A 24,940-nucleotide genomic window follows, 5' to 3' on the forward strand; every position below is an offset into this window, starting at 1 on the left:
AATTAAATTTCCCAGATTTTTAAATGTATTGTCACTGTGACTTTTCCCACATTTAAACTTGTCGAATGCTGAGACATGAAAGAAAATCGTCTCACTTGCCCTGATAAAGCTATAGCGCAGACTGGAAAGGTGTTTTGCAGGATTTTCCTCATGTTTGCATCAGACTCAGACATCAGACTGTTTAGATAAATAATAAATATCTGATCCTGCTAATTAGTTCACAGCGTAAGCCCTTTCAGAGCTGTAACGCACTTTGTTCCAACACAAAAATCAAAAAACATTCCTATAATCCTAAAGATTAACCTTAGATTCTGCATGAATAATAACAATATCCAAAGGCACACGCTGAGATTACTTCAAGCAAAGAGCAAAAAAATAACAATAATTAATAACTATAATTCCAGCCTCACATTAACAGCAGGGATTTCCTTTTGGTCCAAGTGAATTTACCCATCCAGTCTCAAATATAGGGCATGTCTAGCGTGGAAACTTTATAATAATTGCAAATTTCATGACACTCCAGACCTGCTGGTTATTTATCGGTTCACTAAACGAGTGGAACAAATTAGACTCTGCGTGTATGAAACCTTCCGGCTAAACATGAATGATGAAAACACTTCCTGGAGCCACAGTGAAGGCCAGACGTCTGCACCTGATCACACCAAAACATGAATATGGTTGTTATGAGCTCAACAGAGAGGCTCGTTCGACACCCACCTGCCGCCTGCGTAGACCTCAGCTGTGTCGAACAGGTTGACTCCACTCTCATAGGCAATCGTCATTAGCTGCTCTGCAACCTGGCAAGAGGTCAGGACAGACACAAAGAGAGGATACAGAAAGGTCAGTCTGCTGAAAATCTCTCTTTTAGACACTTGCCAAAGACAAGACAATCAAGACTCAAACAGCCACAAGAGGCAAGTAAAGGGACAGAAGACAGAGACAACACACCTCTAATAATGCACAATCAGGAATACAACCACTGTCATTCATCAAGAAATTTATCAAACAAAATTATGAGAATGATTTTAAAACAGGGATTAAACAGCTGCTATATATTTTAGGCTGAGCACCCAGGAAAGCAGAAACCTTCTGTAGAACATGAATACTTAACACACCAATGCAATGCACTGTACTATTCAGTATATACTGTAGAATTATTTCAGTCAGCCAGCTCACGAGAAATGGATTATTATGTTAATGCAGAATATGTACAGAGTTGATATTTCACTTCTCTGACCTCGTCATTCCTTCCGAGGATACACCAAAGTCAGCAAAACAGGGATTGGGGAGTGACTATAATAACTTATTTTAATTTAAGTTTCTCGTGTGTTTCGGCAGAACGGTCAAATAGCTTCTGAAACTCCCTCCCCACACACCTTTCCGTCGTTGGATTAGGGGGCCTAAACCGACAATACAATATTTACACCCATTTCTCGCTGGTGAGCTGCAGAGTTGAGAAAGTAAACCAAGGTTTCAACTTCTCTCTCTTTACACAACTACTTCTGTCACTTTTCATGTGAACAACTGAATGCATTTAAACAATATTGCACCTGTCGTCTCTATATGATGGCCAACTTCTCACTCGACTTCGAGTGTAGCCGAACTGCCAACACTTAACACTATAACACGCCATAAACCAGTGGTTCTACTCGAGCATACAGCGCATTTATACCAGATCTGGTGACGAATGGCGTCTCAATGCTTTACATTTATTTCTTATGGAAAACAGGAGAAGCAGTCGCCCAGTGCATGATGGAAGTGTTGCAGCGAGTTGAAGAGGGCCTGTATTTGCATGAAGTTGAAAAATCTCAACTTTAGGCAAATGAGCCCGTCCAGTACGACCCAAGCTGTCACACTAGGCAATCTAGTTCTAAAATTAAACGAGATTCAGCAGTGGCATAGCCTATTTCTCGCCTCAAATGTTTTCTGAAGCAGACTTTGGTGGTTGTTTAGACGAAATAACAGAAAGTTTATGAGCAGGCTGCCATGCTGTTGCCTGTTTGAAACGGCGAGCAGAAAACCAGGGACCAATCAGATGGCCTGTTGAGTGGAGCAGCGCCAAATCTTGTGGGCATGTAGTGTTACATTACGTGTCCACGGGGGCATTTTTGGACGCGAGGGGCTGCATCACTTCCCAGCATTGGATGCTTGATGGGCTGCCACTGGGCACTAGGCACCTGATTAGACTAACGCTTTCACTCATGGGCTGCTGCTCCCAGTTTTCAAACCGGAACCAACATGGGGGCTCGTTTGGAAACTTTTTTCTCTATTATCTGACGAAGATAGTTCAGCGAAATGTGTTTCTGAAAACATTTCAGGCAACACTTAAGCCATGCAGTTGCTGAATTTGTCTTCATTTTAGATCAACAACGATTAGTTTAAACGTTTTTTAGAAAAACCTACATTAGGTTTTAAGTTTCAAAGGCTTAGCAGCAGTGCCTTATGGAAAGGATGTGTTAGATAGTGTATCTGCTGCAGGGAGCACAGTACTGTATGTCCTGTGTGAGAGTACGCTGCCTGAACTCAAACAGAGCTTGTACTGGAAGTCTGTTGAAGTACAGACTTTATTGAGCGAGAGTAATTATCTGTGAAAAATCATTCAACTCCATGATGTACAGTAGAGTCAACTCATTCCTCTTTAGTTAACAAGTGCTCATGCTTCATATATACTGTATATATATATGTGTGTGTGTGGCGTATGTGCAGATACTCCTGCATATTTTTGCAGACATAGTGACCATAAATCATCAGAGCGAGATCCAATTTCCCTGCGGTGAGTTTTATTACATGGGGACTTTAAATGAATTTGCCATCATCTCCCTGTGGAGCTATGTGCCCGCATGAGTTGACTTTGTGAACGTGCGAGGACAGAAGGGTGTGTTTGTGCACGTGGTGCATGCAGCGTGTGTGTGTTGCTGTTTCAGTGGTGGCAGACAGCGGAGGTGTTTGTTTCTAGAAGAATTAGATAATCTCTCCTCTGAGAATCTGTCTCAACCTCTCTGCAACCAGCAACAATCCAAGCCTATGTGTGATAAATCAACTTTATTTACATAGTTTTTCTGCCTTGTATATGGGGCAGCTAAGCTGAAATATTCATAACAATTGTCCACTTGCACTAAAAGCAACAAATCTGGCAAAGATGTAGGTTTATATGTTATGAAAAGATTTAGATATCGAGGTGCTGCAAATTTGGCCCCTTTTTTTTTTTAAATTGGCCACCAAATAGACGCTAAATATTCCTAATTGTTGCAGAAAACTGATTTTATCACTCTTGATGATTTCCAAGGTGTGTTCAAGCTGAATAGATCAGATGTCTGAAGAACACAAACATGATTTTTTTGAAGCACCGATGGAAAGCTGAAGATCTTGCAGTTCTAAAGGTGTATTGTTTGTCATTATACCATGAAGGCAAGGGGGTGACCATGCTACTTGTATTTGGTTTTCGTGTTTTTCTCAGTTTTAAAGGCTTTTAAAAGCAACCTTAAAAAAATAAAGAGGGGAAAAAAGCATGTCTGTGATCTTCTGACAAGAGTAATAAAATCAGTTTTCTGCAACAATTAGGAATATTTAGCGCCAAATATGTTACTTTTATTGCAAAAGGCAGAATTGTTATGAATATTTCAGCTTAGCTGCCCCATATACAAGGCAGAAAAACTATGTACTGTATACGAATTTAGGTGTAATGAAACAAAAGCAGAGGAAATTATGTGGTAAAAGAAATAAAACAAAGATAGAATAAATTATAATAAAATGATTAAAAAAGAATAAGTCAATAAAAATTGTCTACTCCCATGTGGGGTCTGTGAAAAAAAGAAGATATTTGAATGTTTTCCAGCTTAGTATAACCCGTACTACTATCTCCAGTATATGTCAGAATTCATTCATATTTAAGAACTGCATCATTATCAGATGCAAATCCACTGCTTTCAGAGAAGGTTGAATGGTGAGGTAGGAAAGTAAATGACGCGACTCATTCAACCTCTGAGCCCCGGCCTGCCATTAAAGCAAACAGAGCAGAATGATGGAGAGGTTAAAGAAAGTAGGGGGCAGTTAAGGAAAGAAAGACTCATAAAAGAGGGATGACAAGGAAAATGAACAGCATGTTCTTTCTCTAAAGTCTCTGCTGAGTGCACATATAGGAAAAAAAAATCTCTGTTGGGGCTACTGGAGGGTGATTTTCAATAAAGTGACGGAAGGGTGGGCTGAGAGATTTTCTGCAGAGGTAAGAAAATAGATGGACGATAAAGAACAACTTGGATGTGGATGGAAAAAGTGAGCAAGTGCAGGATGGATGAGTTAAATGAAAAGTAGCGAGAATTTAAGGAACACAGTGAGTGATTAACTTTGTGCAGGTGAGGTTAGGTAAGGTGAGGAACATGCTGAAGACAGCTATATGAAGACAGATGACGAGACACAGACGAGCAGATAGTCAGAGACAGAGAGCCGAGACGAGTCAGCTTTTAAAGGGTGACTGTTTGGCCTTTGCTGATTGCTCATTCACAGTGAGTCTCGTAAGATACTAAAAGGTCTATCACTGTCATGGAGCGTTTTGTAGTGACATTCACAAGGTCAGGAAGTTTGTGTAGATGATGAAGCATCGCTGCTTACACAGATTTAGGACTTATTTTGAACTGAATGTGACTAATGGGCTTCAAATGGTGTGGTAATATTTGTAAAAGGGAAGACAAACTGCTGCAGACACAATCTGTCTGTAAAACACAAACAGATGCACTGCACTTCTACCTACACCTTCAGAAAAACACTGAGTCACTGCAAAGTTGCAGAAATACATGGGTGGCTACGCTTCAGGCTCCTGTCTTTGTTTTATTCCGGGGCACAAAAGGTGGAGGACAATTTGATTTTCCATACATAGAGCAGACGTGATGGGAAAAAAACAAACTGTTTTCTCTCTCACAACCCCAGAATGAAGGCCGCAGTAGCCTCCCACATACTACCCACACAGCCTTGAGATGATTTCATGGCTGCGCTGCCTCCTCCCCTCCACACTCCACACATCAAAGTGAAAAATCGACAAGACACACTTTCTTCAAATTCACTTTATGGATCCATTTTTGGCCTTTTTGAGTGAGTAAGCAATGTTAACTTGCAGCCCACCATCACTCTTGAGTGAGCTGTCTGTCTGGGAATGTGTTGCTGCCCAGACAAGGATGCAGGGAAACAAACTTAGCAGCACTTTGATGAGACTTTATTATGGGGGTTTATAAAAAGTTACTAATGGCTTTGTCAAAGGCATATATATATATATATATATATATATATAAAAATATATATTAGGGATGCAAAAAGCGCAATCCAAAAAACGCAACGATAGATAGATAGATAGATTGATAGATAGATTGATTCCTGAAATCTGTGGTTGTCTGGCAACCTCACGATGATGTCACCACTCCAAAAAGTCACTGCACTTGCCGCCTCATGGTTGTATGCCTCCGCCAACAAGTCAAGCTGCAGTTTAAATCCATGTCTGTCCACAATGTCCTCACTTCATGTTTTTATCCTTTTAGACATACAGGTATGTGTGGAATTGTTATAATTAGTATGTGAATTCTTGAGTTATGGCCAAAAACGTGTTTTGTGAGGTCACAGTGACCTTGATCTTTGACCACCAAAATCGAATCAGTTCATCCTTGAGTCCAAGAGGACGTTTGTTCCGAATTTGGAGAAATTCGCTGCAAGCGTTCCTGAGATATCACGAGCATGGAATGGACCTAAGATCACAGTGACCTTCATCTTTGCCCACCAAAATCGAATCAGTTCATCCTCGAGTCCAAGAGGACGCTTGTGGCAAAGTTGAAGAAATTCAGATATTAAAAAAAAGAGAATAGACCAGACGGACGTATGGACAACCCAAAAACATTAACACCTCTGGCCATGGCTGTCGCCGGCGCAGATGCATAAAAATTCCCTATTAGAAATGATACAAGTTAACTAAGGTAAAAGATGAGACTTTTGTTCAGTTTTTGCATGTGTGTTTGTGTAAATGTGTGTGTATTTGTGCAGCACTGACACAAATTTAATGTAGAAACTGTGTTTGTGTGCCAGAGTTGTTGTGTCTTTCTTAATGAGGACATGTAGTATATTTAGGCAGGTGCTTTTGCCAACAATGACATTGAACAGAGAGGATTCAGGACAGCGAAGGACATTTTAACACAACAGAGCTGTTGAGCTTTTCACCGAATCCACCGACACCCTCTGTCTGCAGCACTGGCTTCTTGTTTTGGTTATTTTCAATGGCAATGATGCACTGTTGTGTCTCATTATAATCTTCAGAACAAACATAAAAATGTTATCTGAGCCAAAGAGCTTTTCCCGTAGGAATCTCAGCTGTTCACGCCAAAGCCTGGTGGACTGTGTCTGAGTGAAACCAGTGACATTGAACTGGGGACATTCACAATAATGGAGAGAAGAGGAGTGCTAAGCTTTGAGCGTACCATGTGAGTTGATGCATCTAAGCCCTAAGGTAAGACAAATAATACTGTTACGTAAGATTACTGTGTCCCCTGAGGTGAGCTTTGTTCTCTTCCCCCTAAGTGTCACTCTAAGTGTGTGCATATGTGCGTGTATCTGTGTGTGTGATGACCGAGGCCAAAACCCCAGCAGCAATATCAGAGCATGTTAGAGTTCATCAACTTGAGTGTAAAGTACGAACACGTACACATGATGTGTCGACCCTCGGTGTGCCCTTTTTCTGTCCTATGTATCATAACATGTGAGTCAGTCCAAGTCCTCCAGTCGGGAGGGTTAGCTGTAGGCTAATTGAACCTGTTAGCCAGCCAATGGTCTGATCAAGGTTAACTGTGACAACAGCTGTGTATACATTCATTTAAATAGGAGCGTGAGACGGACGACTGGGAAATGTGGCTGAAACACTAAACACATTTTTTGAATCATTGATTTTTTTACAGGTTGAGTCAAACAAAAAATTGTACAGCTTGCATACAAATTACAAAAGTGGCACGAAAATCTGACTGGCTATGGTTGGACAACTGCTCCTCAAATGTTCAGCCAACTTTTTTTTTGGCCAGCAGGCTCCATTTTCAAAAGGTTACTCAGTGCTGAATTTGAATTTAGCAAAAACAATTTGGCATAAATGGTCATTGGTGTGAGGTTTCTGGAGTGCCATTTCCAGGTTGTCACTTGCTCATCAGTGTTTGAACGTGAACGTGAACTTTTGTCCGTCTGAAGTGTTGGAGTTGTATCACTGTGTTCACATCAAGGAAAACAGTGTCTTACTTAAACGCCATCAACAAGCAAGACAATTTTATATGTAGTCCAAATCAAAGGACATGAACACAAATGGTACAGAGACCATGGGCCAGAAACTAGATGTTTACGAGAGAGTTTTTACAAAGTCAATTTAAAGGGATAGTTTGGGTATTTTGACGTGGGGTTGTATGAGGTACTTATCCATATTCAGGGTATTAACTACAGTAGATGACGGCCGGCACAACTTTAGTTTGGAGAAGCAGACAAGAGTACCGATACAAGCAATGTACTGCTGTGGACGGGGCCGGCAGCAAAACGTATTTTAGCTACCTAAAAGAAATACTCACTTAAAATAAATAATATCAATTTAAGTATATGCTATACTGTATATAGAATATTATCAGACAGCTATACAGTCTATGTTTCTGACGGGAAACTGAAGCCGTTATCTATGCTCTCGCCAAAGCAACCAGACTCCATTGAAAAAACCTGGTCTACTACTGCCTTGATCCGTTAGTTTGTTTGTGTTATTGTGTGACTTTCATTAGTTTGGATTCACCAAAGTCACACAATGACCCAAACAAACTAACCGATCAAGCCAGCGGATGACCAGCAACTCCCGTGTTCTGTGAGGTAAAATGAAAGTTTTTTTCAATGGAGTCTGGTGGCTTTGGCGAGAGCATAGATGGATACAACGGCTTCAGTTAACCGTTGGAAAGGGCTGTCTGACTGCAAGGTAACTTGGTGAAAATATTCTAAATATAGCGTACGCATAAAGTGATACTGATTTCTTTAGGTGAGCCTTTCTTTCAGGTGTCTAAAATACGTTTTGGTGCCAGCCTCGTCCACAGCAGTACATTGCTTTGGTTCCATGCGGTAACTCCTGTCTGCTTCTCCAAACTGGAGTTGTGCCGACCATCATCTACTGTAGTTAATACACTGACTATGGATAAGTAGCTCATACAACCCAACTTCAAAACACCCAAACCGGCTCTTTAACAGACCACAGAGGCAGTTTGTCTTATGTGTTGAATGAGATATCCTGTGTGTTATATGTTAAGAATTTTCTTGTGTGTCTAAATTTAGTGTTCAATATCAGTGGTTTATTACGATATCTAACACCTACCACAGTGTTTTCTGGGCAACATAACATCAGGTACACATGTTTATATACACAACGTATTCCATACTCATCACTACCGCATATACAGTACAACAAAAATCAATCAATCAATCAATAATTAAAAGTCCATTAAGATTAAATAAACATGCAAGATAAAGGAGAAATGTTTCATACCTCGTCTGTTATCTGTCCCCCAAATGTCACCCATGTACCTGCAGGGAGGAGAAAGACATTTCAACATTAGGAAACATTTGTTAGTGTGAGTGTGTCTGACATCCAGGTGTAAACACTGCTAATCCAAACCCTGACGAGGGAGGCTGTCAAGTTCCCTAGAGAAAAATCTGTCCTGCTCAGAGCTGCAGCTCAATACTGAAAGATCACCTTGAGTGAACGCCTGTTAGCACTCTCTGTCTTCTCTGGTGACTGTTGGCGTTTGTGACCGTCACGCATATTTGGAAGACCTTGTGTTCCCTGTCCGTATGTGTTTATGTCTGACTGTGTGTGTGTGTGTGTGTGTGTACATCTGACTACATGCTTCTGATTGCCCTGCAAACAATGCTGATAAGCCAGACAAAAGGCTAAGCTACCTCAACCTGAGGAGACACTAAATCCTCTGCAGACTCCCTCTCTGCATTATGTACGGAGCTTTGTTGTGGCAGAAAACGTTTCAGATTATGTCAAAACACAGTTTTTAGCGGTCTAAAACTGTCCCAGACAGAGAGACAGAGAGAGAGAGAGAGAGAGAGAGAGAGAGAGAGAGAGAGAGGGAGGAACACCTTTTTCTATCAGAAAAAATGTCTGGTGCAAATGTTTAAATGCTGCGTGGCTTATGTGTGTCCTGGGAGAGAATCTGGGCTGTCTGACGAGATATGAGGCAGTCAGTGTTGCAGAACGTTTGAAATTTGGCAAGGGAGGACCAAGGACATTGTTCACCACATGAAAATTGATTACATGGCTAACAATATATTACATTTTCTGAACTGTTCATGTTATTGTAACTACAGTATATCAAACTTTATTTATACGTCATATTATAGCCTGACACATACTGAAATTATGAGGCCATTATCAATATTTGAAAGTTAAATAATAAGCCTACATAAAAATATATATGATAACTAAGACAACCCAGTCAGGTTTTGTTGTGGGCTGTCTAGATCAAAAACATGTGACTCAACAAGCCATTAAGATTTGGCTCCCCTTCCTATGTCACATGCAGGCTCTAGTATATACCACCCCCCATCTGAGTATCTCCACCCACAGCTTGAGAACTACTTTTGCAAAGATGCACCATATTTTTCTGACCAGCCAATCAGAGCAGATTGGGTTTTTTCACAACAACATTACATTAGTACTCAACAAGTAGAAGAAGCCTTTTAACCTTCCTTCCAATAATATTCATGTATAGTGTTGAGGAGAATAATGCAACTCCTCCAGCTAATTAAGTATTTTCTATTGTGGGGATATTTATTAACTCCCTTAAGGCTGTGATTCTGCTGTCTCCCTGTTGAGTCCCTCTTACTCACCCTGTGCCCCAGCGCACACAATCTCAAACAAAATCAATAGACAATTCTTCCTCTGACTCCGATGACCTCCACAGCTCGACTGTCAGAAAACAATTGATGTACCTCAGAGACAGGCGACAATGAAACGGCACTTAACCATCTGCTCATTTCAACAGACAGGATGTAATATGATACAACAGAGCTCATTAAGCCATACATCGCAATGCCATCAACTCCACTGAGGTTTAACTTGCAGATGCCACCCTGAGGGTAAATTGGATCTGTTGGTGCATAATGATATTATCTTAACTTAATAAGGAGCAGAAAAAAAGCTGCCGTTCTCAACATGCATCACCAGCAGAAAAAAAAGTTGCTTTTAGACATTGTTAACACCAGTAACCATGGCAACATCATTAAGCCTCAACTGCACCTACGCTACAGTCATTACAGATTACCCTTTTTATACAGTATGTGCATGATGTTTGCATGTATGTGTCTTTGTATGAGGCCTTGTGTGTGTTCAATCAGCCCTTTCAGCTCTCTGTGTGGGGAAATTGTAATCACAGCCAGCGATGACCAGTCGCAGCCTTGAGCTTTGTCTCCGAGCGGGGGGGCTCAGCATGGGATGAACTCCCTGCAGAGCTCTAATGTCAAGGCCACTGCTTTTATAGGTTCAACTGACTTTTCTGTTTGATGGAAATTAAGGCCCTGCGAACGACAAAACAGCCTCTTTTTTTACTGCCAGCTGCAAATGGAAAGCGCCGGAAGTGGCACTTGATGTTGCTATGCAACAGTGCGGTAGATCTGATGACCTTGCAGTGCTTTTTCCTAAAGATGAAGGGTGTTCAAGTCAACAGGCGAGCTCAAACTAACTCCTGACAAAATAGCTGGTGAGTCTGTAGCATCTATATAAACATACAAAGATATATCAGAAGGTCCTTGTTTGACCTCATTCAAATTTAAAATCACTTCACTGTCCTCAATTTTTATAGCAATGTTCTTATAACCATGCACGGCAGCTTGATTCTCGCGATGTCACGAGATAACGCGAGAATCATGGAATCAAATGTCACAAGAAAATCCATCTCGTCAGGCTTCAAGTAATGCATTTGTGTCCGGCTCGCCAGACAGTAGGACAGGGGAAAAAAATCGATTCACCTATGTATCGCGATTTTCATTTTTTTTTTACGATTTTAAAATTGTTTTTTAATATATTTGCTTCATTTGAGTCTATGCTGAGGTAGAAGGAAGTTACCACTTTTATTGTTGTAGTCTGACTAACGTGATGTCATATCTGTTCCGTATCCGTCAACCAAAACAAACCGCAGCTGGCCACAATGAGGAAGTACAAAACAGCGAAGGGTCCGCGTGGATACGACCTGCACCCTCACGTGTTAAATTTAAAGTGGTAAACTATACACATACAGTAAAGTATGGAAACACAGATGTTGCAATAGCATCAGTTATATCAGCACTGGAGAGTATTTCTTCATTTAAAGAAGAGCAAAGTACGGCACTGAACGAAGAAAGTACGACAATGTTTTCGCCTTCAGTTAGTTTCTCTTCTGTCAGTTTGATTGACGGATGGTTCATCCAATCACTTGCCAAGTCATTTTTGAAAATGCCTGCCCTTTTCCAAACAGTTTCCAATGACGGCTTCTCAGATAGTTCTGTGAAACAAACCCTCTGACAGGGTTATGTTAATGTTTTTCTACTTTCATATTTTCCCATTATGGTGATATTTCTGCCCTGTATCCACACACGTCAAGCACTTCAATTGAGATGTCTAAAGAAACAAGACAAATCCGACATGAGCCCAACCATACAAGGCAAAAACGTAGGAGGGAAGAAGTGAAAGGGAAAGAAAAAGAGGAGAATGAGGAGTGATAAAATGATGAAATAGAGTTGTAGATTTGACAAGAGGTGTCATTTATTTGTTGTGAATCCTTTTAACCTGATTCTTCAGTCTCCGGTCTGTGTGCCTGGCAGCCTGATAGATGGCACACATTTAGATGAAACATATCTCTCTGGTGTCTCAGTTTAACTGACCTCCTACTAACTCTCTTTTTCAGCATTTTTCAGCTCGTCTGCCTACGGACAGAAAGGCTGAGTCATATCCTTTTGTTGGATTAATTTCCAGCTCCAATAAAAAGGCACAGTAGGTACATCTCTAAATTGGTATAGGTTTATCCAGACGAGAGACACAAAAAGGCAAATCATAGTTGAACTTGGCTTATATATGGAAAACTATACACATTTTGAACTATTCACGGAGCAATTATTAATGAATTATATGTTATAATAAATGAATCATATATGCAATAATGATTTTTTTTTCTTGCTTCCATTTGATAGCTGACATTATAAAATTAGACAGGAAACATGGGGTGAAAGGCCACCGGCTGAAGTCAAACCAAGGAGATTTTGGTTTCCACTAGACCACCAGGATGCCCCATTATTATAAATTAAAGTATTTCAGTATTTAAATCTCTTCTGGGGGAAGAAAAGTCCCACACAGTTTTGTAACAGAGCTCTTTCTTGTCTTGAAAGGATCAGAGCAAACTGGTTTTGCCAGTGTTTGAGTTAAAGCATGAAGATCCTGCATGCCACCTTATATTTTTGTAGAGGAAAACTCTTACACACGCCATCCTTTGCACCTATTTTCAGTTCTGTTGTGTGCCCTTGTCTCCTTACAGCCTCTTCAAGTTGCATTGATTATTCTACTTGAATCGCCTTCGTCTATACTGTTATATCTACATCTGTCTCGTCTACTCCTTCAGGCAGTGGCCTACCTTTACAATGCAAAACAGCACCAAAACAATATGTTTCTGTTATTTCTTGACATAATAGTAGAAAGAGTGCTTTTGAAAACAGAATCACAACATTCAGCCTCACAAATGATCAAAGTTTGATCTATTTCTTTCTGACAAAATGTCAACAGAAACTGAAAATAATAAGCTTTAGTATTTGTTGCAAGGCTTTTGCATTTAGTTGCATCATATGAACACTTGTTCATATTGTTGCGTCCACACGCCGTACAATTCTACTGATGATCAACCACAATCATCAGTCCAGTATTTGCCACCCATTCACCCCGACCTCTTCCCCACGTGGACTATCATTACAAACGCATTTGTGATACGTCAAAAACAAACGTAATCCGCGATAAAATATGTTTCCCTTGAAACGTAATTCACAATACAGTTTCATTGTATGGGAAAGTAATTTTTAGGAGGCAGGGCTGGAAAGTGACACCTAAAGTTGTCTGCTCCCCTTAGTGTAGTACTGCGAGGATATGTAATGGCATTAGGATGCTGAGCCACACAGCCGTAGATTTGACAAATACAGATGAGAAGAAAGCAAGTGCTGTAGAAGTAGAGGGAAAGACCCTATAAATTACATGTTGGTCCACTCCGTATCTCTCCTATAGAAGTACCACAGTGGCAACACGCTGAGGACCATCCTCTTGCGGTCTTCTCTACACCGCAGGATTTTCTGAAAGAACCATTTTTAGAATTCATCAATCAATACCACCGCAGCAGTGCAGCGATTTAGGAGCTGGATAAGGACCTGGACCGTGTGTGGTGTGAGAAAAAAAGTTCTGGGTTCACACAGAATTGCTTACGGTATGGTTCAGATAATGCTGATTGCGAACTTCTGCATTGACTCTTTTTGTTTGGTCAGCCAATTAAAATGGGTTTGCACACAAACGCTCCGTTTTTCCTATTTTTCCCAACCACTTAGCATCGTTGGAACCAGTGTGTGTGCTGACAGCCCCACTGCACACCTCCCTGCGGTCAGTCTTTCATCAGTGAATGAAGAAATAGTGAATTAACCGCAGCAGCAGGAGACTGCCTGAGAGGTCACGATGACTTCATTAATCACTTCACTTTATCAATTAATCCATCATCCGGGCCTCTCTCCCGGGATAATCAGTTTTTTTATAAATCAATTCAGTTACAATTATTTTTTTACTTTGTAGAAAGAGAATGTCGTTACACAGTATGTGACATTTTCAGATGCATGTAACTGATATCAAATTGTGTTCAGCTGGAATGTGAAATTAGCTTTTTTATTGTTAGTGGAAATAAGTGTTATTGAAATGACTCAGAGTTTGGCTATTACGCTAATAAACAAGATTGAATTTCAGAGTGAGTATGTGAGAAGTTTCTGCTGTCGTCAAAAAGAGGGAGTAGTACTTTACTATAAGTTTATAGACTGCATATAAGAAGTGGACGTAGTCACTGTGACATCACCCATTGGTTTGTGGACTGTTGTTTTGAAGCCTCGATGGCATTTTGCCTGTCGCCATCTTGGCTTTTTGCAACAAGATGGTGGAGCTAAGTACAACTGAATAAGACATTTTTAGGCATTCAAAATGTTATAATTAACCTTCATGAACTATAAACACACTGTGAAAAGGTTAAAGTAGTAATGTCACTTCTGCTCATGTAGAAAATATATAAAACAAATCAAGTCTGTCATGACTATAAATTGTTCTCATTAAAATGTAAAAACAACATACTAACTCTCTCTTCATTATTATTACAATAAATATTATTAATAAATGATTATACTGCAATACTGTTTCTGTAAACATTTGTTTTGTATAAGTGTTTTTCCTGTACTGTTATAAATAGTTATATGTGACGTACAATACTAGGACTTTTTTCGACATACTGTGACTTTTTGAAGAAGACTTGAAACTAGCAATTGAGACCATAAACTCATATTTACAATGTTTACTGAGGTAATAAATCAAGTTAGAAGTAGGCTCATTTTCTTATAGACTTCTATGCAATCAGACTTCTTTTTGCAACCAGAGGAGTCGCCCCCTGCTGGCTATTAGAAAGAATGCAAGTTTAAGGCACTTCAGCATTGGCTTCACTTTTCAGACTCGGAGGTTGTCCACTGTATATGGTGTTCTGTATTACTGTGTTATTATATAAGGCTAGTTTATAGGAAATGCATCTTATTTGCTTATACATGATAACAATATATCATCTGCAAATGTCAAATGTTTTTCTTTTACCTGCTGTACGGCAAACTGTGTGTGTGTGTGTGTGTGTGTGTGTGTGTGTGTGTGCCCTCTTGATCTTGCCCGAGCACAGAGCTAACCTCTATCCAACCTCTTTAAACCAAATAACAAGTTGCTCGTACCAGCAGCTGGGGAGAGCAATACCCACAGGGACAGAGGAAGCAAAAAAACAAGGGAGAGGAAGAGTCGGGAGACAGAGGGGAGGTAAAGGTGAGTGGAAGAGTGAAATAAACAAGACAGGAAGGAAACAACTTCTCTTGTTTCAATTTCTGTTATCTCTTAAATGTCTCAGTGTTTACTATTCCTGGCATTAAAGTGAGGAGTTAAGGCTGACTTTAGATAAAGATGGAGGAAGGAGAACATGATGGATCACAGAGGATGAGAGAGAAAGCTCAGTTCGTAGAGTGTAAGAGGTGGAGACTGTCAGGATAAGATGCAAAACTACCGAGGCAGGAGTCACATCTTTCCTCTTAATTCTCCCCGTTCACATCTCCTCACCCCTCCCTCCGTCCTGCTGGGATAATGATGGTGTGTGTGTGGAATACTAATTAATCTGCCTGTTCAGATTATCTCCTACATTAGCACACAGCAAATTAACCCAACACAAAGCCATCAGTAAGAAAACCGCTCTTTAAATTCCCCCTGAATCTTGAATTAATACTGCTCTTAATTCCTCAGCTACGCACATTTAATGTGTGTATTTGAGTTATAAATATGGGAGTTAAATATGTCGGGGATTATATTTCTCTCTTTTTAAAAGGGTGAAGAATAAATGTAGCCAACTAGAAAATGATCTGGTACACTGAGCATTATAGTAGACTGAAAAGAAAGTGCTCAAACTCAATTTAAATTTAAAATCAACAGCTAGAAGTTGACAACAGAGGAAAGCATTAACTATGCATATGATCATTTCTTCAACTAGAGCCTTATAAATGGTTATTCAGCTGATGGCTCAAAACTGTATCTACTGACAAAGTCATGTGTTTTTCATATTGCGCAGCTCATAAAACACATTTAAGTTGTAATGGTTCATTTCATACACTTTTTGAAAATGAATTGTAAAATGATCTAAGAAATAGGAAAGTAATGGTGCCAGAAAAAAAAACATATAAGATTCAATTTGCGTTCCTACCTTTACACACAATGCCTTACATACATGGCTTTGATTAAAGATCAGAGTTTCACCATCACTGCCTTATTGCTCAAGAGCACTTCAGCAGTGTTGGTCTGCATTATAAATGCTGTAGCAATCATTAATAGCTTTCCTCGTAGCAATAAAGTGCAGTAGATGTTAGCCAGCCACTCCATATCAAGGTCAATCTGCTGCTTTATTGTTACATAACGTTTTTCTAGAACACTTTTTGGTTTCCGGCCAAGTCTCAAAGTTTTAAAAGCAGCCCTGGGTCTTAAGTCAGAGTGCAGTTGTAATCCAGCGGAGCAAAGATAATACCACTCCAAATTACATTTTTAGCTATTTTCACAAACAACTGACCTAAAGTGGCAGTTAAAAAACAAACTTAGAAACAGCATCTTCCCTTGTATGACGTGTGGAAATAGGATGTGGGAATTCCGAACAGCAATTAATGTCGAATGTCTGTGAAAAAGAGGTCTTCGACCGATCACACCATTATGTAAATGAAGCCGGTGCTGGTGCGACGGTGTTTCTCTCAGGGCATCATCATGCAGTTGCAGATTGGCTCTTGTGTGACTCCTGTGACAGTTACATCTTCTCCAGGCTGTGGTTCACACACAAACCAGCGACAAATGGAGACAAATGACTGAATCACAATTTAACATGACTACCAGCCGCGACAGCGTGTGGCTGGTATTGTTTTCACCTTGTGAGTCTGTGTGTGTGTCACGTAGACACACAGCGTGCAAGATGCAGTCACAAACCTTTACAGGTGTGTAGTTGAGATCAAATTGAAGGCCGAGTGTGAAGATGGGTGTGGTCTAAGCAAGGGCACCAGAAGTAGTGGGATAGAAAGTGAAGAAGGGGCCATTGGCTCCTGGCCCGATTTGGCGCAAAATATCCTCATACAGTTCGTATTATATTTTACGAAATGTTATATACTCTCTTTTCTCTAGTTGAATGTGTGTTGTATTTCTTTCAGGCAGGTATATGAGTGTGTTTGTTTTGCTCAATTTTGCTGTAAAATGAAGGTACAATTGTGAGAATATATGCACACATGCCACACACACACACACATACACACACTACACCCTCATCTATCTTGGCACTGTTCCTTGAAGTTAAACAGTGGAACACCATTTAGCATCATGCTCTTTGCCCCCTCGCTTCCTCCTCTCCCCCGCCAGCATCGTGTCCGCCCTGGGCGCAGCATGTGGCAGGCAGCTGGCATTATGCTGACCTTTTCTGCGCCGTGAAGCTCAGCCAGTTTGAGTCAGACCTCTCAGTCTACCGTGAACCACCTGGGGCAGCAGCGCTCAGAGCTGTCCTCAGAGCCAGACATTACACCCTGAAAAACTACAGTTCTACATGGCACCAAAAGGCTACTTCGTGTGCGGTCTACCACTGAAACTAAAGTTTCAATCAACCACTGACTTTAAAATGCCCATCAGGTCAGGCCTGTCAAAGTCAAAATAAAAACAGAAATTAGCCACCGTGCTATTCAGTGCTATTTAATGTCAAGCATCACAAATGGTGCATGTATCACACAATGATAAAACAGCAGGTATCCTGAGTGAAATGCGGTGATTGAGATTAGCTGGTAAAAAGAGGAGCTGGAGCAGCTGAAAACTGAGAAAACTAGGCCATGTTGAAATCCATGCAAGAAGGCTGCCTCCATATGAGTAAATATGAGGAAGCTTAGTCAGCAGAAGTACAACTTGGGAGATTTGTAGCAGTTTTGGGGAGATGCACAGGTTTTACTGAAAAGACCAAGAGGCAGCTTAAAGTTGGGAGTGTTGACAATTATAATCAAACACAGGCTGAAGCAGCACTAGAAGTGTGAATCTTCACTGGCCTCAGGATTCGATTACAATTCACCTGTCAACAGTTCTTGATGCATCTGAATGTATTGCATCCTTAATTTTCTAAATTACTGCACTCGGCTACTTTCATCAAATATTACAAGCAGTCAGATAAATCTGAACTCTTTATTTAGAAAGTGTTTCAAAAATTAGACTACATCAGTCTATAATATATAAAGCTGCATCTTTTCAACATAGATTCTTCTGCAGTGCATTACAAGAGCAAATGAGGTTTTTCCATAGTAGCTCTAAGACAGGACACTTCCTGAAAGCATATTGCATTTTACACTGCAGAAATTAGCCTAGCGGACTTTTCCTCGCTCATAGCGCTTCTTCTCTTACTTGGTTGAAGTCACTGCATTTCCCGACAGAACAACACCACGGTTGAATTTCAGTCAGCACGTTTTTTCAGCCTATCTTTGTTGAAACAGAGCAGCTAATATTCATAGCGAGAGCAACAAGTTAGTGGACTGCAGAGTGATTGAATGCCGTCTCTCTGCTCAGCGCAGATCAAAGGAGAGGAGAGAAACTAGCACGACAGTAAATGACAGCAAAACGCAGTAAAGACACACACTGAACTGAAATGAAACGAGTGCACATAAATTAGGTAAATAACATATTTTGTTTCTTTCTTTCAGGGTAGACAGGCCCAAGGCAATGGTAGAGAAACACCGTTTCCAAACTCCCGATTATGTTCCGTCACTGCATCGATGCAGAATCGTCCGCATCGCGATGCATCTTAGAATCGAGAAATTTCCACCCTCTGTTCTTTACAGTACGACCCTCTCATCGGATGAGGAAAAAAATGGAAGAAACCTCATGAAGAGCAACAGAGGAGGGATCCCTCTCCCAGGATGGACAGACGTGCAATAGATGTCGTGTGTACAGAGTAACAACAGCATGTTAAAACTTAAGCCAAAGCAGGTACAGGAAAAATGATCATCTTCTTGTATAGGATATCACTTCCCCTTCTCTGACCAAAACACTGTGCCTTACAAGACTGGCGCATCGTCTGTTTGTGGACGCTGTACGAAACATCCTGGTGAAGGTCGGCCTCTCTAAGCCGGCTAAAGCTCATGTCCCTTGAGAAGTGGAAGTTTTGATCCGATTTACAGGACGGTGGCTGATCTGAGTCCTCGAGGGCCTCTGAGCAGGGAGAAGGGTAAAAGAAGGTGTTTTATTTAATCCAGAGAATCCTGCAGGTACGTAAGTATTACTAACAGTACCTCTTCACATGTTGGACTCCTGGTTGGGATTCAAGTCATGATTTTTCAAACTTTATAGGTATATGCAAATTATATTATCTTATCAAAGGGAAACAAATTCTGTAACAATGTGTGTAAAAGTGTAGAATTAACAAATAGTAAGTACTTTGTTGGTCAAAATAACTTAAGTTACCATTTGGGCCAAACTCTAATTCCCTTTGCTAACAACTAAATATGATTTCCGGGATGTGGACTCTCAAGAAGATTATGACTTATTTATGAATGATATCAGCTACTATAATTGAAAGAGTGTGTGCAGTTTCAATGTTTTTTTCCACAAGAAATTGGATAAGGAAAACTGATACATATTTAAATTTCTGTGAAACTGAGTTGGTGTTGACTTACATTTTCTCTCAAACTTCAAAAGCTGGACTCTGATGTATAAATTAACCACATATCTCATTCTGTGTTTACGTATTCTGATTGACAGTCAAGCCAGGAACCTAAAATCCCGGTGCTTGGATACAACTCAGAAGAAAATAAGTCTGAATAATTGAATCGTCGAATTTTTAGCTAATCAAACGGGAACTATTGTTCAATTAAATATATTACAATTTCAAAACTTTTACTTCTATAGTTCTATATTATTAACAGATATACACACATTATTACAATGCTAAATGATTCAGTGAATCATCACTGTTCAGTAAAGTTTGATCAGTCAGTGTTTTCACCAGATTTTGTTTCCTTTTCCTGTGATCATGGTGATTCTGAGGAATTGATCAGCCAATCGAAAGCCTTGTTTGGTTGACTGACATGAATAAACACATCTTTTTAAAGAAACAATGCAACACTGTTCGGTTTCAAGCCCTGCAGCATGTATGTTTTCTACTTTGAAAGATTGTAGAGACTGTGCAGTGACTTTACAGTAATGCTCATGTTTTAATTACAGTAATATTTTTCCTTTACAATGGTGAATTTGCAGAAACGTCATCAACCTTTATAATCTTGCTGGCCTAGATACAGTGAATGTATATACTGGTACAGGTGTATAGTCAACGTATCCTTATACAACAGTTCGTCTGATATCTTATAAAAAGTTATTCCTCAGTTTGCGTGCGTTTTCCTATGAATGTCCAGCAATACATGGCAATGTATTGCTGGACAATGTCTTTTCAAAATAAACTTCTGTCTTCAGAGGAAACCACTTGGTTAGGTTTAGGATAAGATCATGGTTTAGGTTAAAATAACTCCGGAAGTAGCGTTACTCAAGTACAGAAGTTACTAGGGGTGTCACAATTCTCCAGATCGATTCGATTTGACTTTCGATTTTAAGGCCACGATTTAATTCAATTTTAGATTTAAACATGGCATTGTTGGACTATGGAAACTTGATTCATAAAGATCAACAGATCTTTGGTTTTATGCCCTGACAACCGTCATTTACACTTTCAAATTATTCTTTAAAAAGAGAACTGAACTCCCTTTTTATTTAGAAAGTGTTTCAAAAATTAAACTACAACAGTCTACAATATAAAAAGCTGCATCTTTTCAATACCGGTATCTGTGTGACCCACCTCAGAATATAAACATTACAAAAACAATCATAAATCCTTCTGCAGTGCATTAGAATGTGCTGTAATCTACAAAAATACAGTATTATTGTTATTTACTTTTGCACTTGTTTCTCTCCTCTCTTTTTTCCCCCTATCTCTCCTCTGATTGCTGTTTGTCACAGAGGGCGGAGGCTGAGCTTTGGACACAGTTTGTGTGCACTGAGAGACGTTACTCTGCAGATCCTGCTTTTGATTTCCATGGTCAAGATCGGATGCTAAATTCGATCAATTTCCAATTTAGAATCAAAATCGTGACACCCCTAGCAGTTATGTGACAAATAAATCAATGTTAACTTCTGGTTTCACACATTATTTTCTAACCCATCCATTCACCCCGACCTCCTCCCTACACAGCGTTTATCGCTCTTCATACTTCCTGGTTCACAATTACGTTGGTTACATACAAATTGATTTCGTGGGATGTATACAAATTACAGTGTATCACTTTTCGTAGGTATAGCTATGAACGGTATGAGAACAGCCTTGAATAGTACACTAGCATTTATCCTCCTGGCTCCTATATCATTTTCCAGCTCTGTATGAGAGAGCAGGAACAAGTTAACACACACACACACACACACAATCCTCTGTTGTTGTTTGAGAGCTCTCCATGGTGACAGATATAGGTATGCAGGGGTGTGTGTGTATGTTGTCTTCTACCCACTCTAATGCTATATATTGAAGCTGAAATGCGGGTGGGTTTGACTCTCTTGTATGAGAAGAAGTGAAGGATTTTTGATATGGCAACACACGCAAAGACACACACTCTCTGGTCTATACCTCCTCTGGAAGAATACCACCTGATTAAACTATAGTCGGACATTTTAACATAAAGTAAGTATGTATGTATGTATGTATGTATGTTGTATGTTGTATGTGTATGTGTGTGTGTGTGTGTGTGTGAGACCATTTTAACCAGGATGTAGGAGAATTATATCACCACAGTTGATTTGTTGGTTTAATAAGAAAACAGGCTGAACTTAATAGTTCAATTCCCAACCCAATTCTGAATTTAATGTTGTTTGTTTGACTTTTGCCAAGTCTTAACAAAGGGAATTAATTAAGTAATACACTACACATATTCTACAGAATAAACAGATTAATCTTTTAAAGATTATCTTTTTTGTTGTTGTTATATTATTTGTTTAGTCCGTGTAATTGGTGTTGTTGTTTGCTAAGTGAGGCCTGAGGGAGGAATGCATTATGGGTAGTGAAGCCAAGAGTCTACTCACCGAGTCCTAAGCAAGATACTCTGAGTCCTGACTTTCCAAGGTTCCTGCAAAAACAGAAAAAAGGGAATCACATCTCTTGTACATGCAAAAATAAATGTACATATTTAACTAAATAAGTTAAAAGATCTTATAATCCAAACAGAAGATCAGTATTGATGATTTTGGATCAATTTTGGTGACATGGACACTATTAAAAGAATACGGATCAGCTATCAATCTAACTCAACTTTAGAGACAAATTTCAATCTGTATTAGATGAGTGTATCCATCACGGTGTCAAGGAGACTGACAGTCAAGCAAATAACAGGCAGGCCTTTCATTTTCACAAGAGGCTGGAAGTGGCTTCGCTTCAGATAATCACATGACAGTTTGACAGTTCTTCGGATTTCTCTATGACAGGAAATTGAATTTCACTCTCCTGGACCTCCAGGTAGACACTCTGACACTGTCAACCTCCCACCATGTGTAAATAAATAGGTGTGTGTACGTATTTGAGGAAGCATCAGAGTGAAACAAAATGGTTTTCAGCCCTTTAATGTTATTTTCCAGTCAGCCGGGAGGAGAACAAACAGCCAATAACAGGATGATGGAGAGAGAAACCGGACGAGAGGAAGACAGACTAATGACAAAACATCAACACTGAATGGAAAACACTAATCAAAACAGAGCATGCAGTAGTGAAAAATGTCAATAAAAAAGAAAGCTACTAATGGTTTGCTACAGGATGGAGATGAAGCGTGTTTGTGAGTGTGTGCTTGTGTGTGCTACAGATATTGAATGCATCTTATTAGCTTGCTAGCAGCCTCATTAGCTGTGTCATTAACACCACACACAATCCTCAGATATACACAGCATTTGGTCTGTCCTTCATTAAATCCACACCTGCCTTTGCAACCTCATTGACCCACAAAATCAAGGACATGCTGACTGTAGTGTCTATAGTGGTTCAGGTCATTGCCCCTTTACCCTGTTCAGCTAAGGGTCCCCTCTGGAGTGAATAAATAAATAACTAGAAAAATGCACTCAGTCAGTAGAGAGTGCAGATCAGATCAGGTGTGTCTCCCTCTCCCCTTCAAAACAAAGAAGAGATGAATCTCATTATATTGTCCCTCTCTGGTCCCTAACAGTCAAGATGGCAGCGAAGATAGCAAAAACAGGGATTTATTCATCTCGTATCGTGCCTAACTTTAGTGGATCATGACATAATGCGTATGAAATTAATCTGCAGATGCTCTGGTTCAAAATGAGACTAAACTTTTCTATGGAAGTCAGTTTTTGAGACACAGCAAAGGCCATATCGGGCCTGCAACAGACTGTAGGCAAGACTTGTACATCGGTTAAGAGGAAAGAGGATCCGTAGTCAATGACAGTATAAAAACAGTCAACAAAAAAGGATTTTCAAAAATTGTGAATCATCACAAACACAAGAGCATACAGTCATAAATTATTACCTGTACTGTTGTTGCCGCTGTTGCTATTATTGCTGTGACCATGTTTATTATATTTACCCATTTAAGTTGATATGGCTAACATGTAAGCACATAGTATTATACATCTAGTAGAAACCAGAAACATTAACGTCCATTTGGAGTCCAGTATTTTTCCAATATTCACTCTCCTACTAGCTCTGTTTTTGTCTCTACCAACTCCTGAAGGATATATCTGTCTCTGTAGCTGCTAAATGCTCTACTATGTTCACCAGCTAGCTGTAAACTTTAAACTGGAGTTTACAGAGCTTTTTCACTAAAAACAGACACCTACTGCAGCTGAAAATTATGCTGAAGACAGCAGTGAAAGTGAGTCAAAACAGCAAAGTTGCGGGCCGTAAGAAAACAAAACAATGAGCTAAAAGACACTCAGTCTCAGAAATACAGTTAAATAGCAGAGGTTGTCCTTCCTGTCTGTTCCACTGCTTTGGGTAGACTGGCAGATCCCTGCCATGTCCAATCAAGCATGAGGAACAGTTATTGTCCTGTCATGTCAGCTTCCAGAGAGCGTGTCCATGGACTGATGACTAAACCGATGCTACAGGACACGCACACACACACACACGCACTCACAAGCACACTTTTAAAACAGACCTCTGAGTTCTGAGCAGGTGCAAAGCTAAAAACCACTGCTCTAATTCATCAGCTGGTGGCACAGTTTAGATTATTGTATGTCTGCACTTTCCCACTTGCTCAGGAACCTTCTTTAGAGAGGAAACTTGAGAATTGATCTCAAATTAAAATCCACGTCATCATTTTTATTTCAAAACTTGTGTGCTATTTGTATCCAGATAAAAATGTATTTTTTTGTAGTAATGTAGTTTTTCGTGTCATGCTTTACTTGAAAAAATACATTTTTATCTGGATGAAATGCAGAAAACTAAACATCCCATTTGTGTCTCTAGTCTTGTTGTATATAGTTACATGTTGTTGTGTTTCCAAAAAGTCCCAAATTCATTTCTGGAAATACTGTTTTGCTTATCACATCTTAACATTATCAACACTTTGAATACCAGATCCAATAGTTCACTGTTTGAAGCCCCTGCAGAGAGGGTTGTATCCTTAACACAAACTGATGGAAATGCACAGATTAATTTGGCTTTAAAACTTTTGCTAACTCTATTATAAAGTTAATTTCTCACATTATAAGTCTCTCTAGGTTTGTAATAAAAACATATACTCATACAAACAGTTCGTATATGATATCTTAAAAAAGTTATACCTAATTTTTCATGCCTTCTGCTACGAATATCCATACATTTTTGCACGTTACATACATACAGTCTTTTCAAAATTAACTTCCGTCTTTGAAACAACTTCCTTAGGTTGCTTTACTTAAGTATGGAAGTTACGTGACAAATAAATCAACATTGACTTCTGGTTTCACACAGGACGCAAACACCGGCCTCCGGGGCGAAAGTCTGGTGTTTTTTGACCCGATCTTCTGCCTACGCTGCGTTCATCGCTCTTTATACTTCCTGCTTCACAATTACATGGATTACATACAAATTGA

At 39.7% G+C, this 24,940-nt stretch overlaps 1 protein-coding gene across 5 annotated transcripts in view; it reads right to left on the reverse strand.

Annotated features, from left to right (window-relative positions):
- The window catches only part of kcnab1a (potassium voltage-gated channel, shaker-related subfamily, beta member 1 a), a 128,912-nt gene that overhangs the window by 17,256 nt on the left and 86,716 nt on the right, over positions 1-24,940 (reverse strand). For all 5 annotated transcript variants that reach the window (XR_005207608.1, XM_037775476.1, XM_037775475.1 and 2 more), the window contains exons 2-4: positions 21,941-21,984; positions 8,525-8,562; positions 718-797 (exon numbers count right to left, since the gene is read on the reverse strand). Coding sequence is in view for 4 of the 5 variants with exons in the window: in XM_037775476.1 (XP_037631404.1) it covers positions 718-797; positions 8,525-8,562; positions 21,941-21,984 (162 nt within the window). In the remaining variant the exon portion in view is untranslated. The remainder of the gene's footprint in view (positions 1-717; positions 798-8,524; positions 8,563-21,940; positions 21,985-24,940) is intronic.

This window comes from Sebastes umbrosus, chromosome 7, assembly GCF_015220745.1.
Source record: "Sebastes umbrosus isolate fSebUmb1 chromosome 7, fSebUmb1.pri, whole genome shotgun sequence".
Classification (NCBI taxonomy): Eukaryota; Metazoa; Chordata; class Actinopteri; order Perciformes; family Sebastidae; genus Sebastes; species Sebastes umbrosus.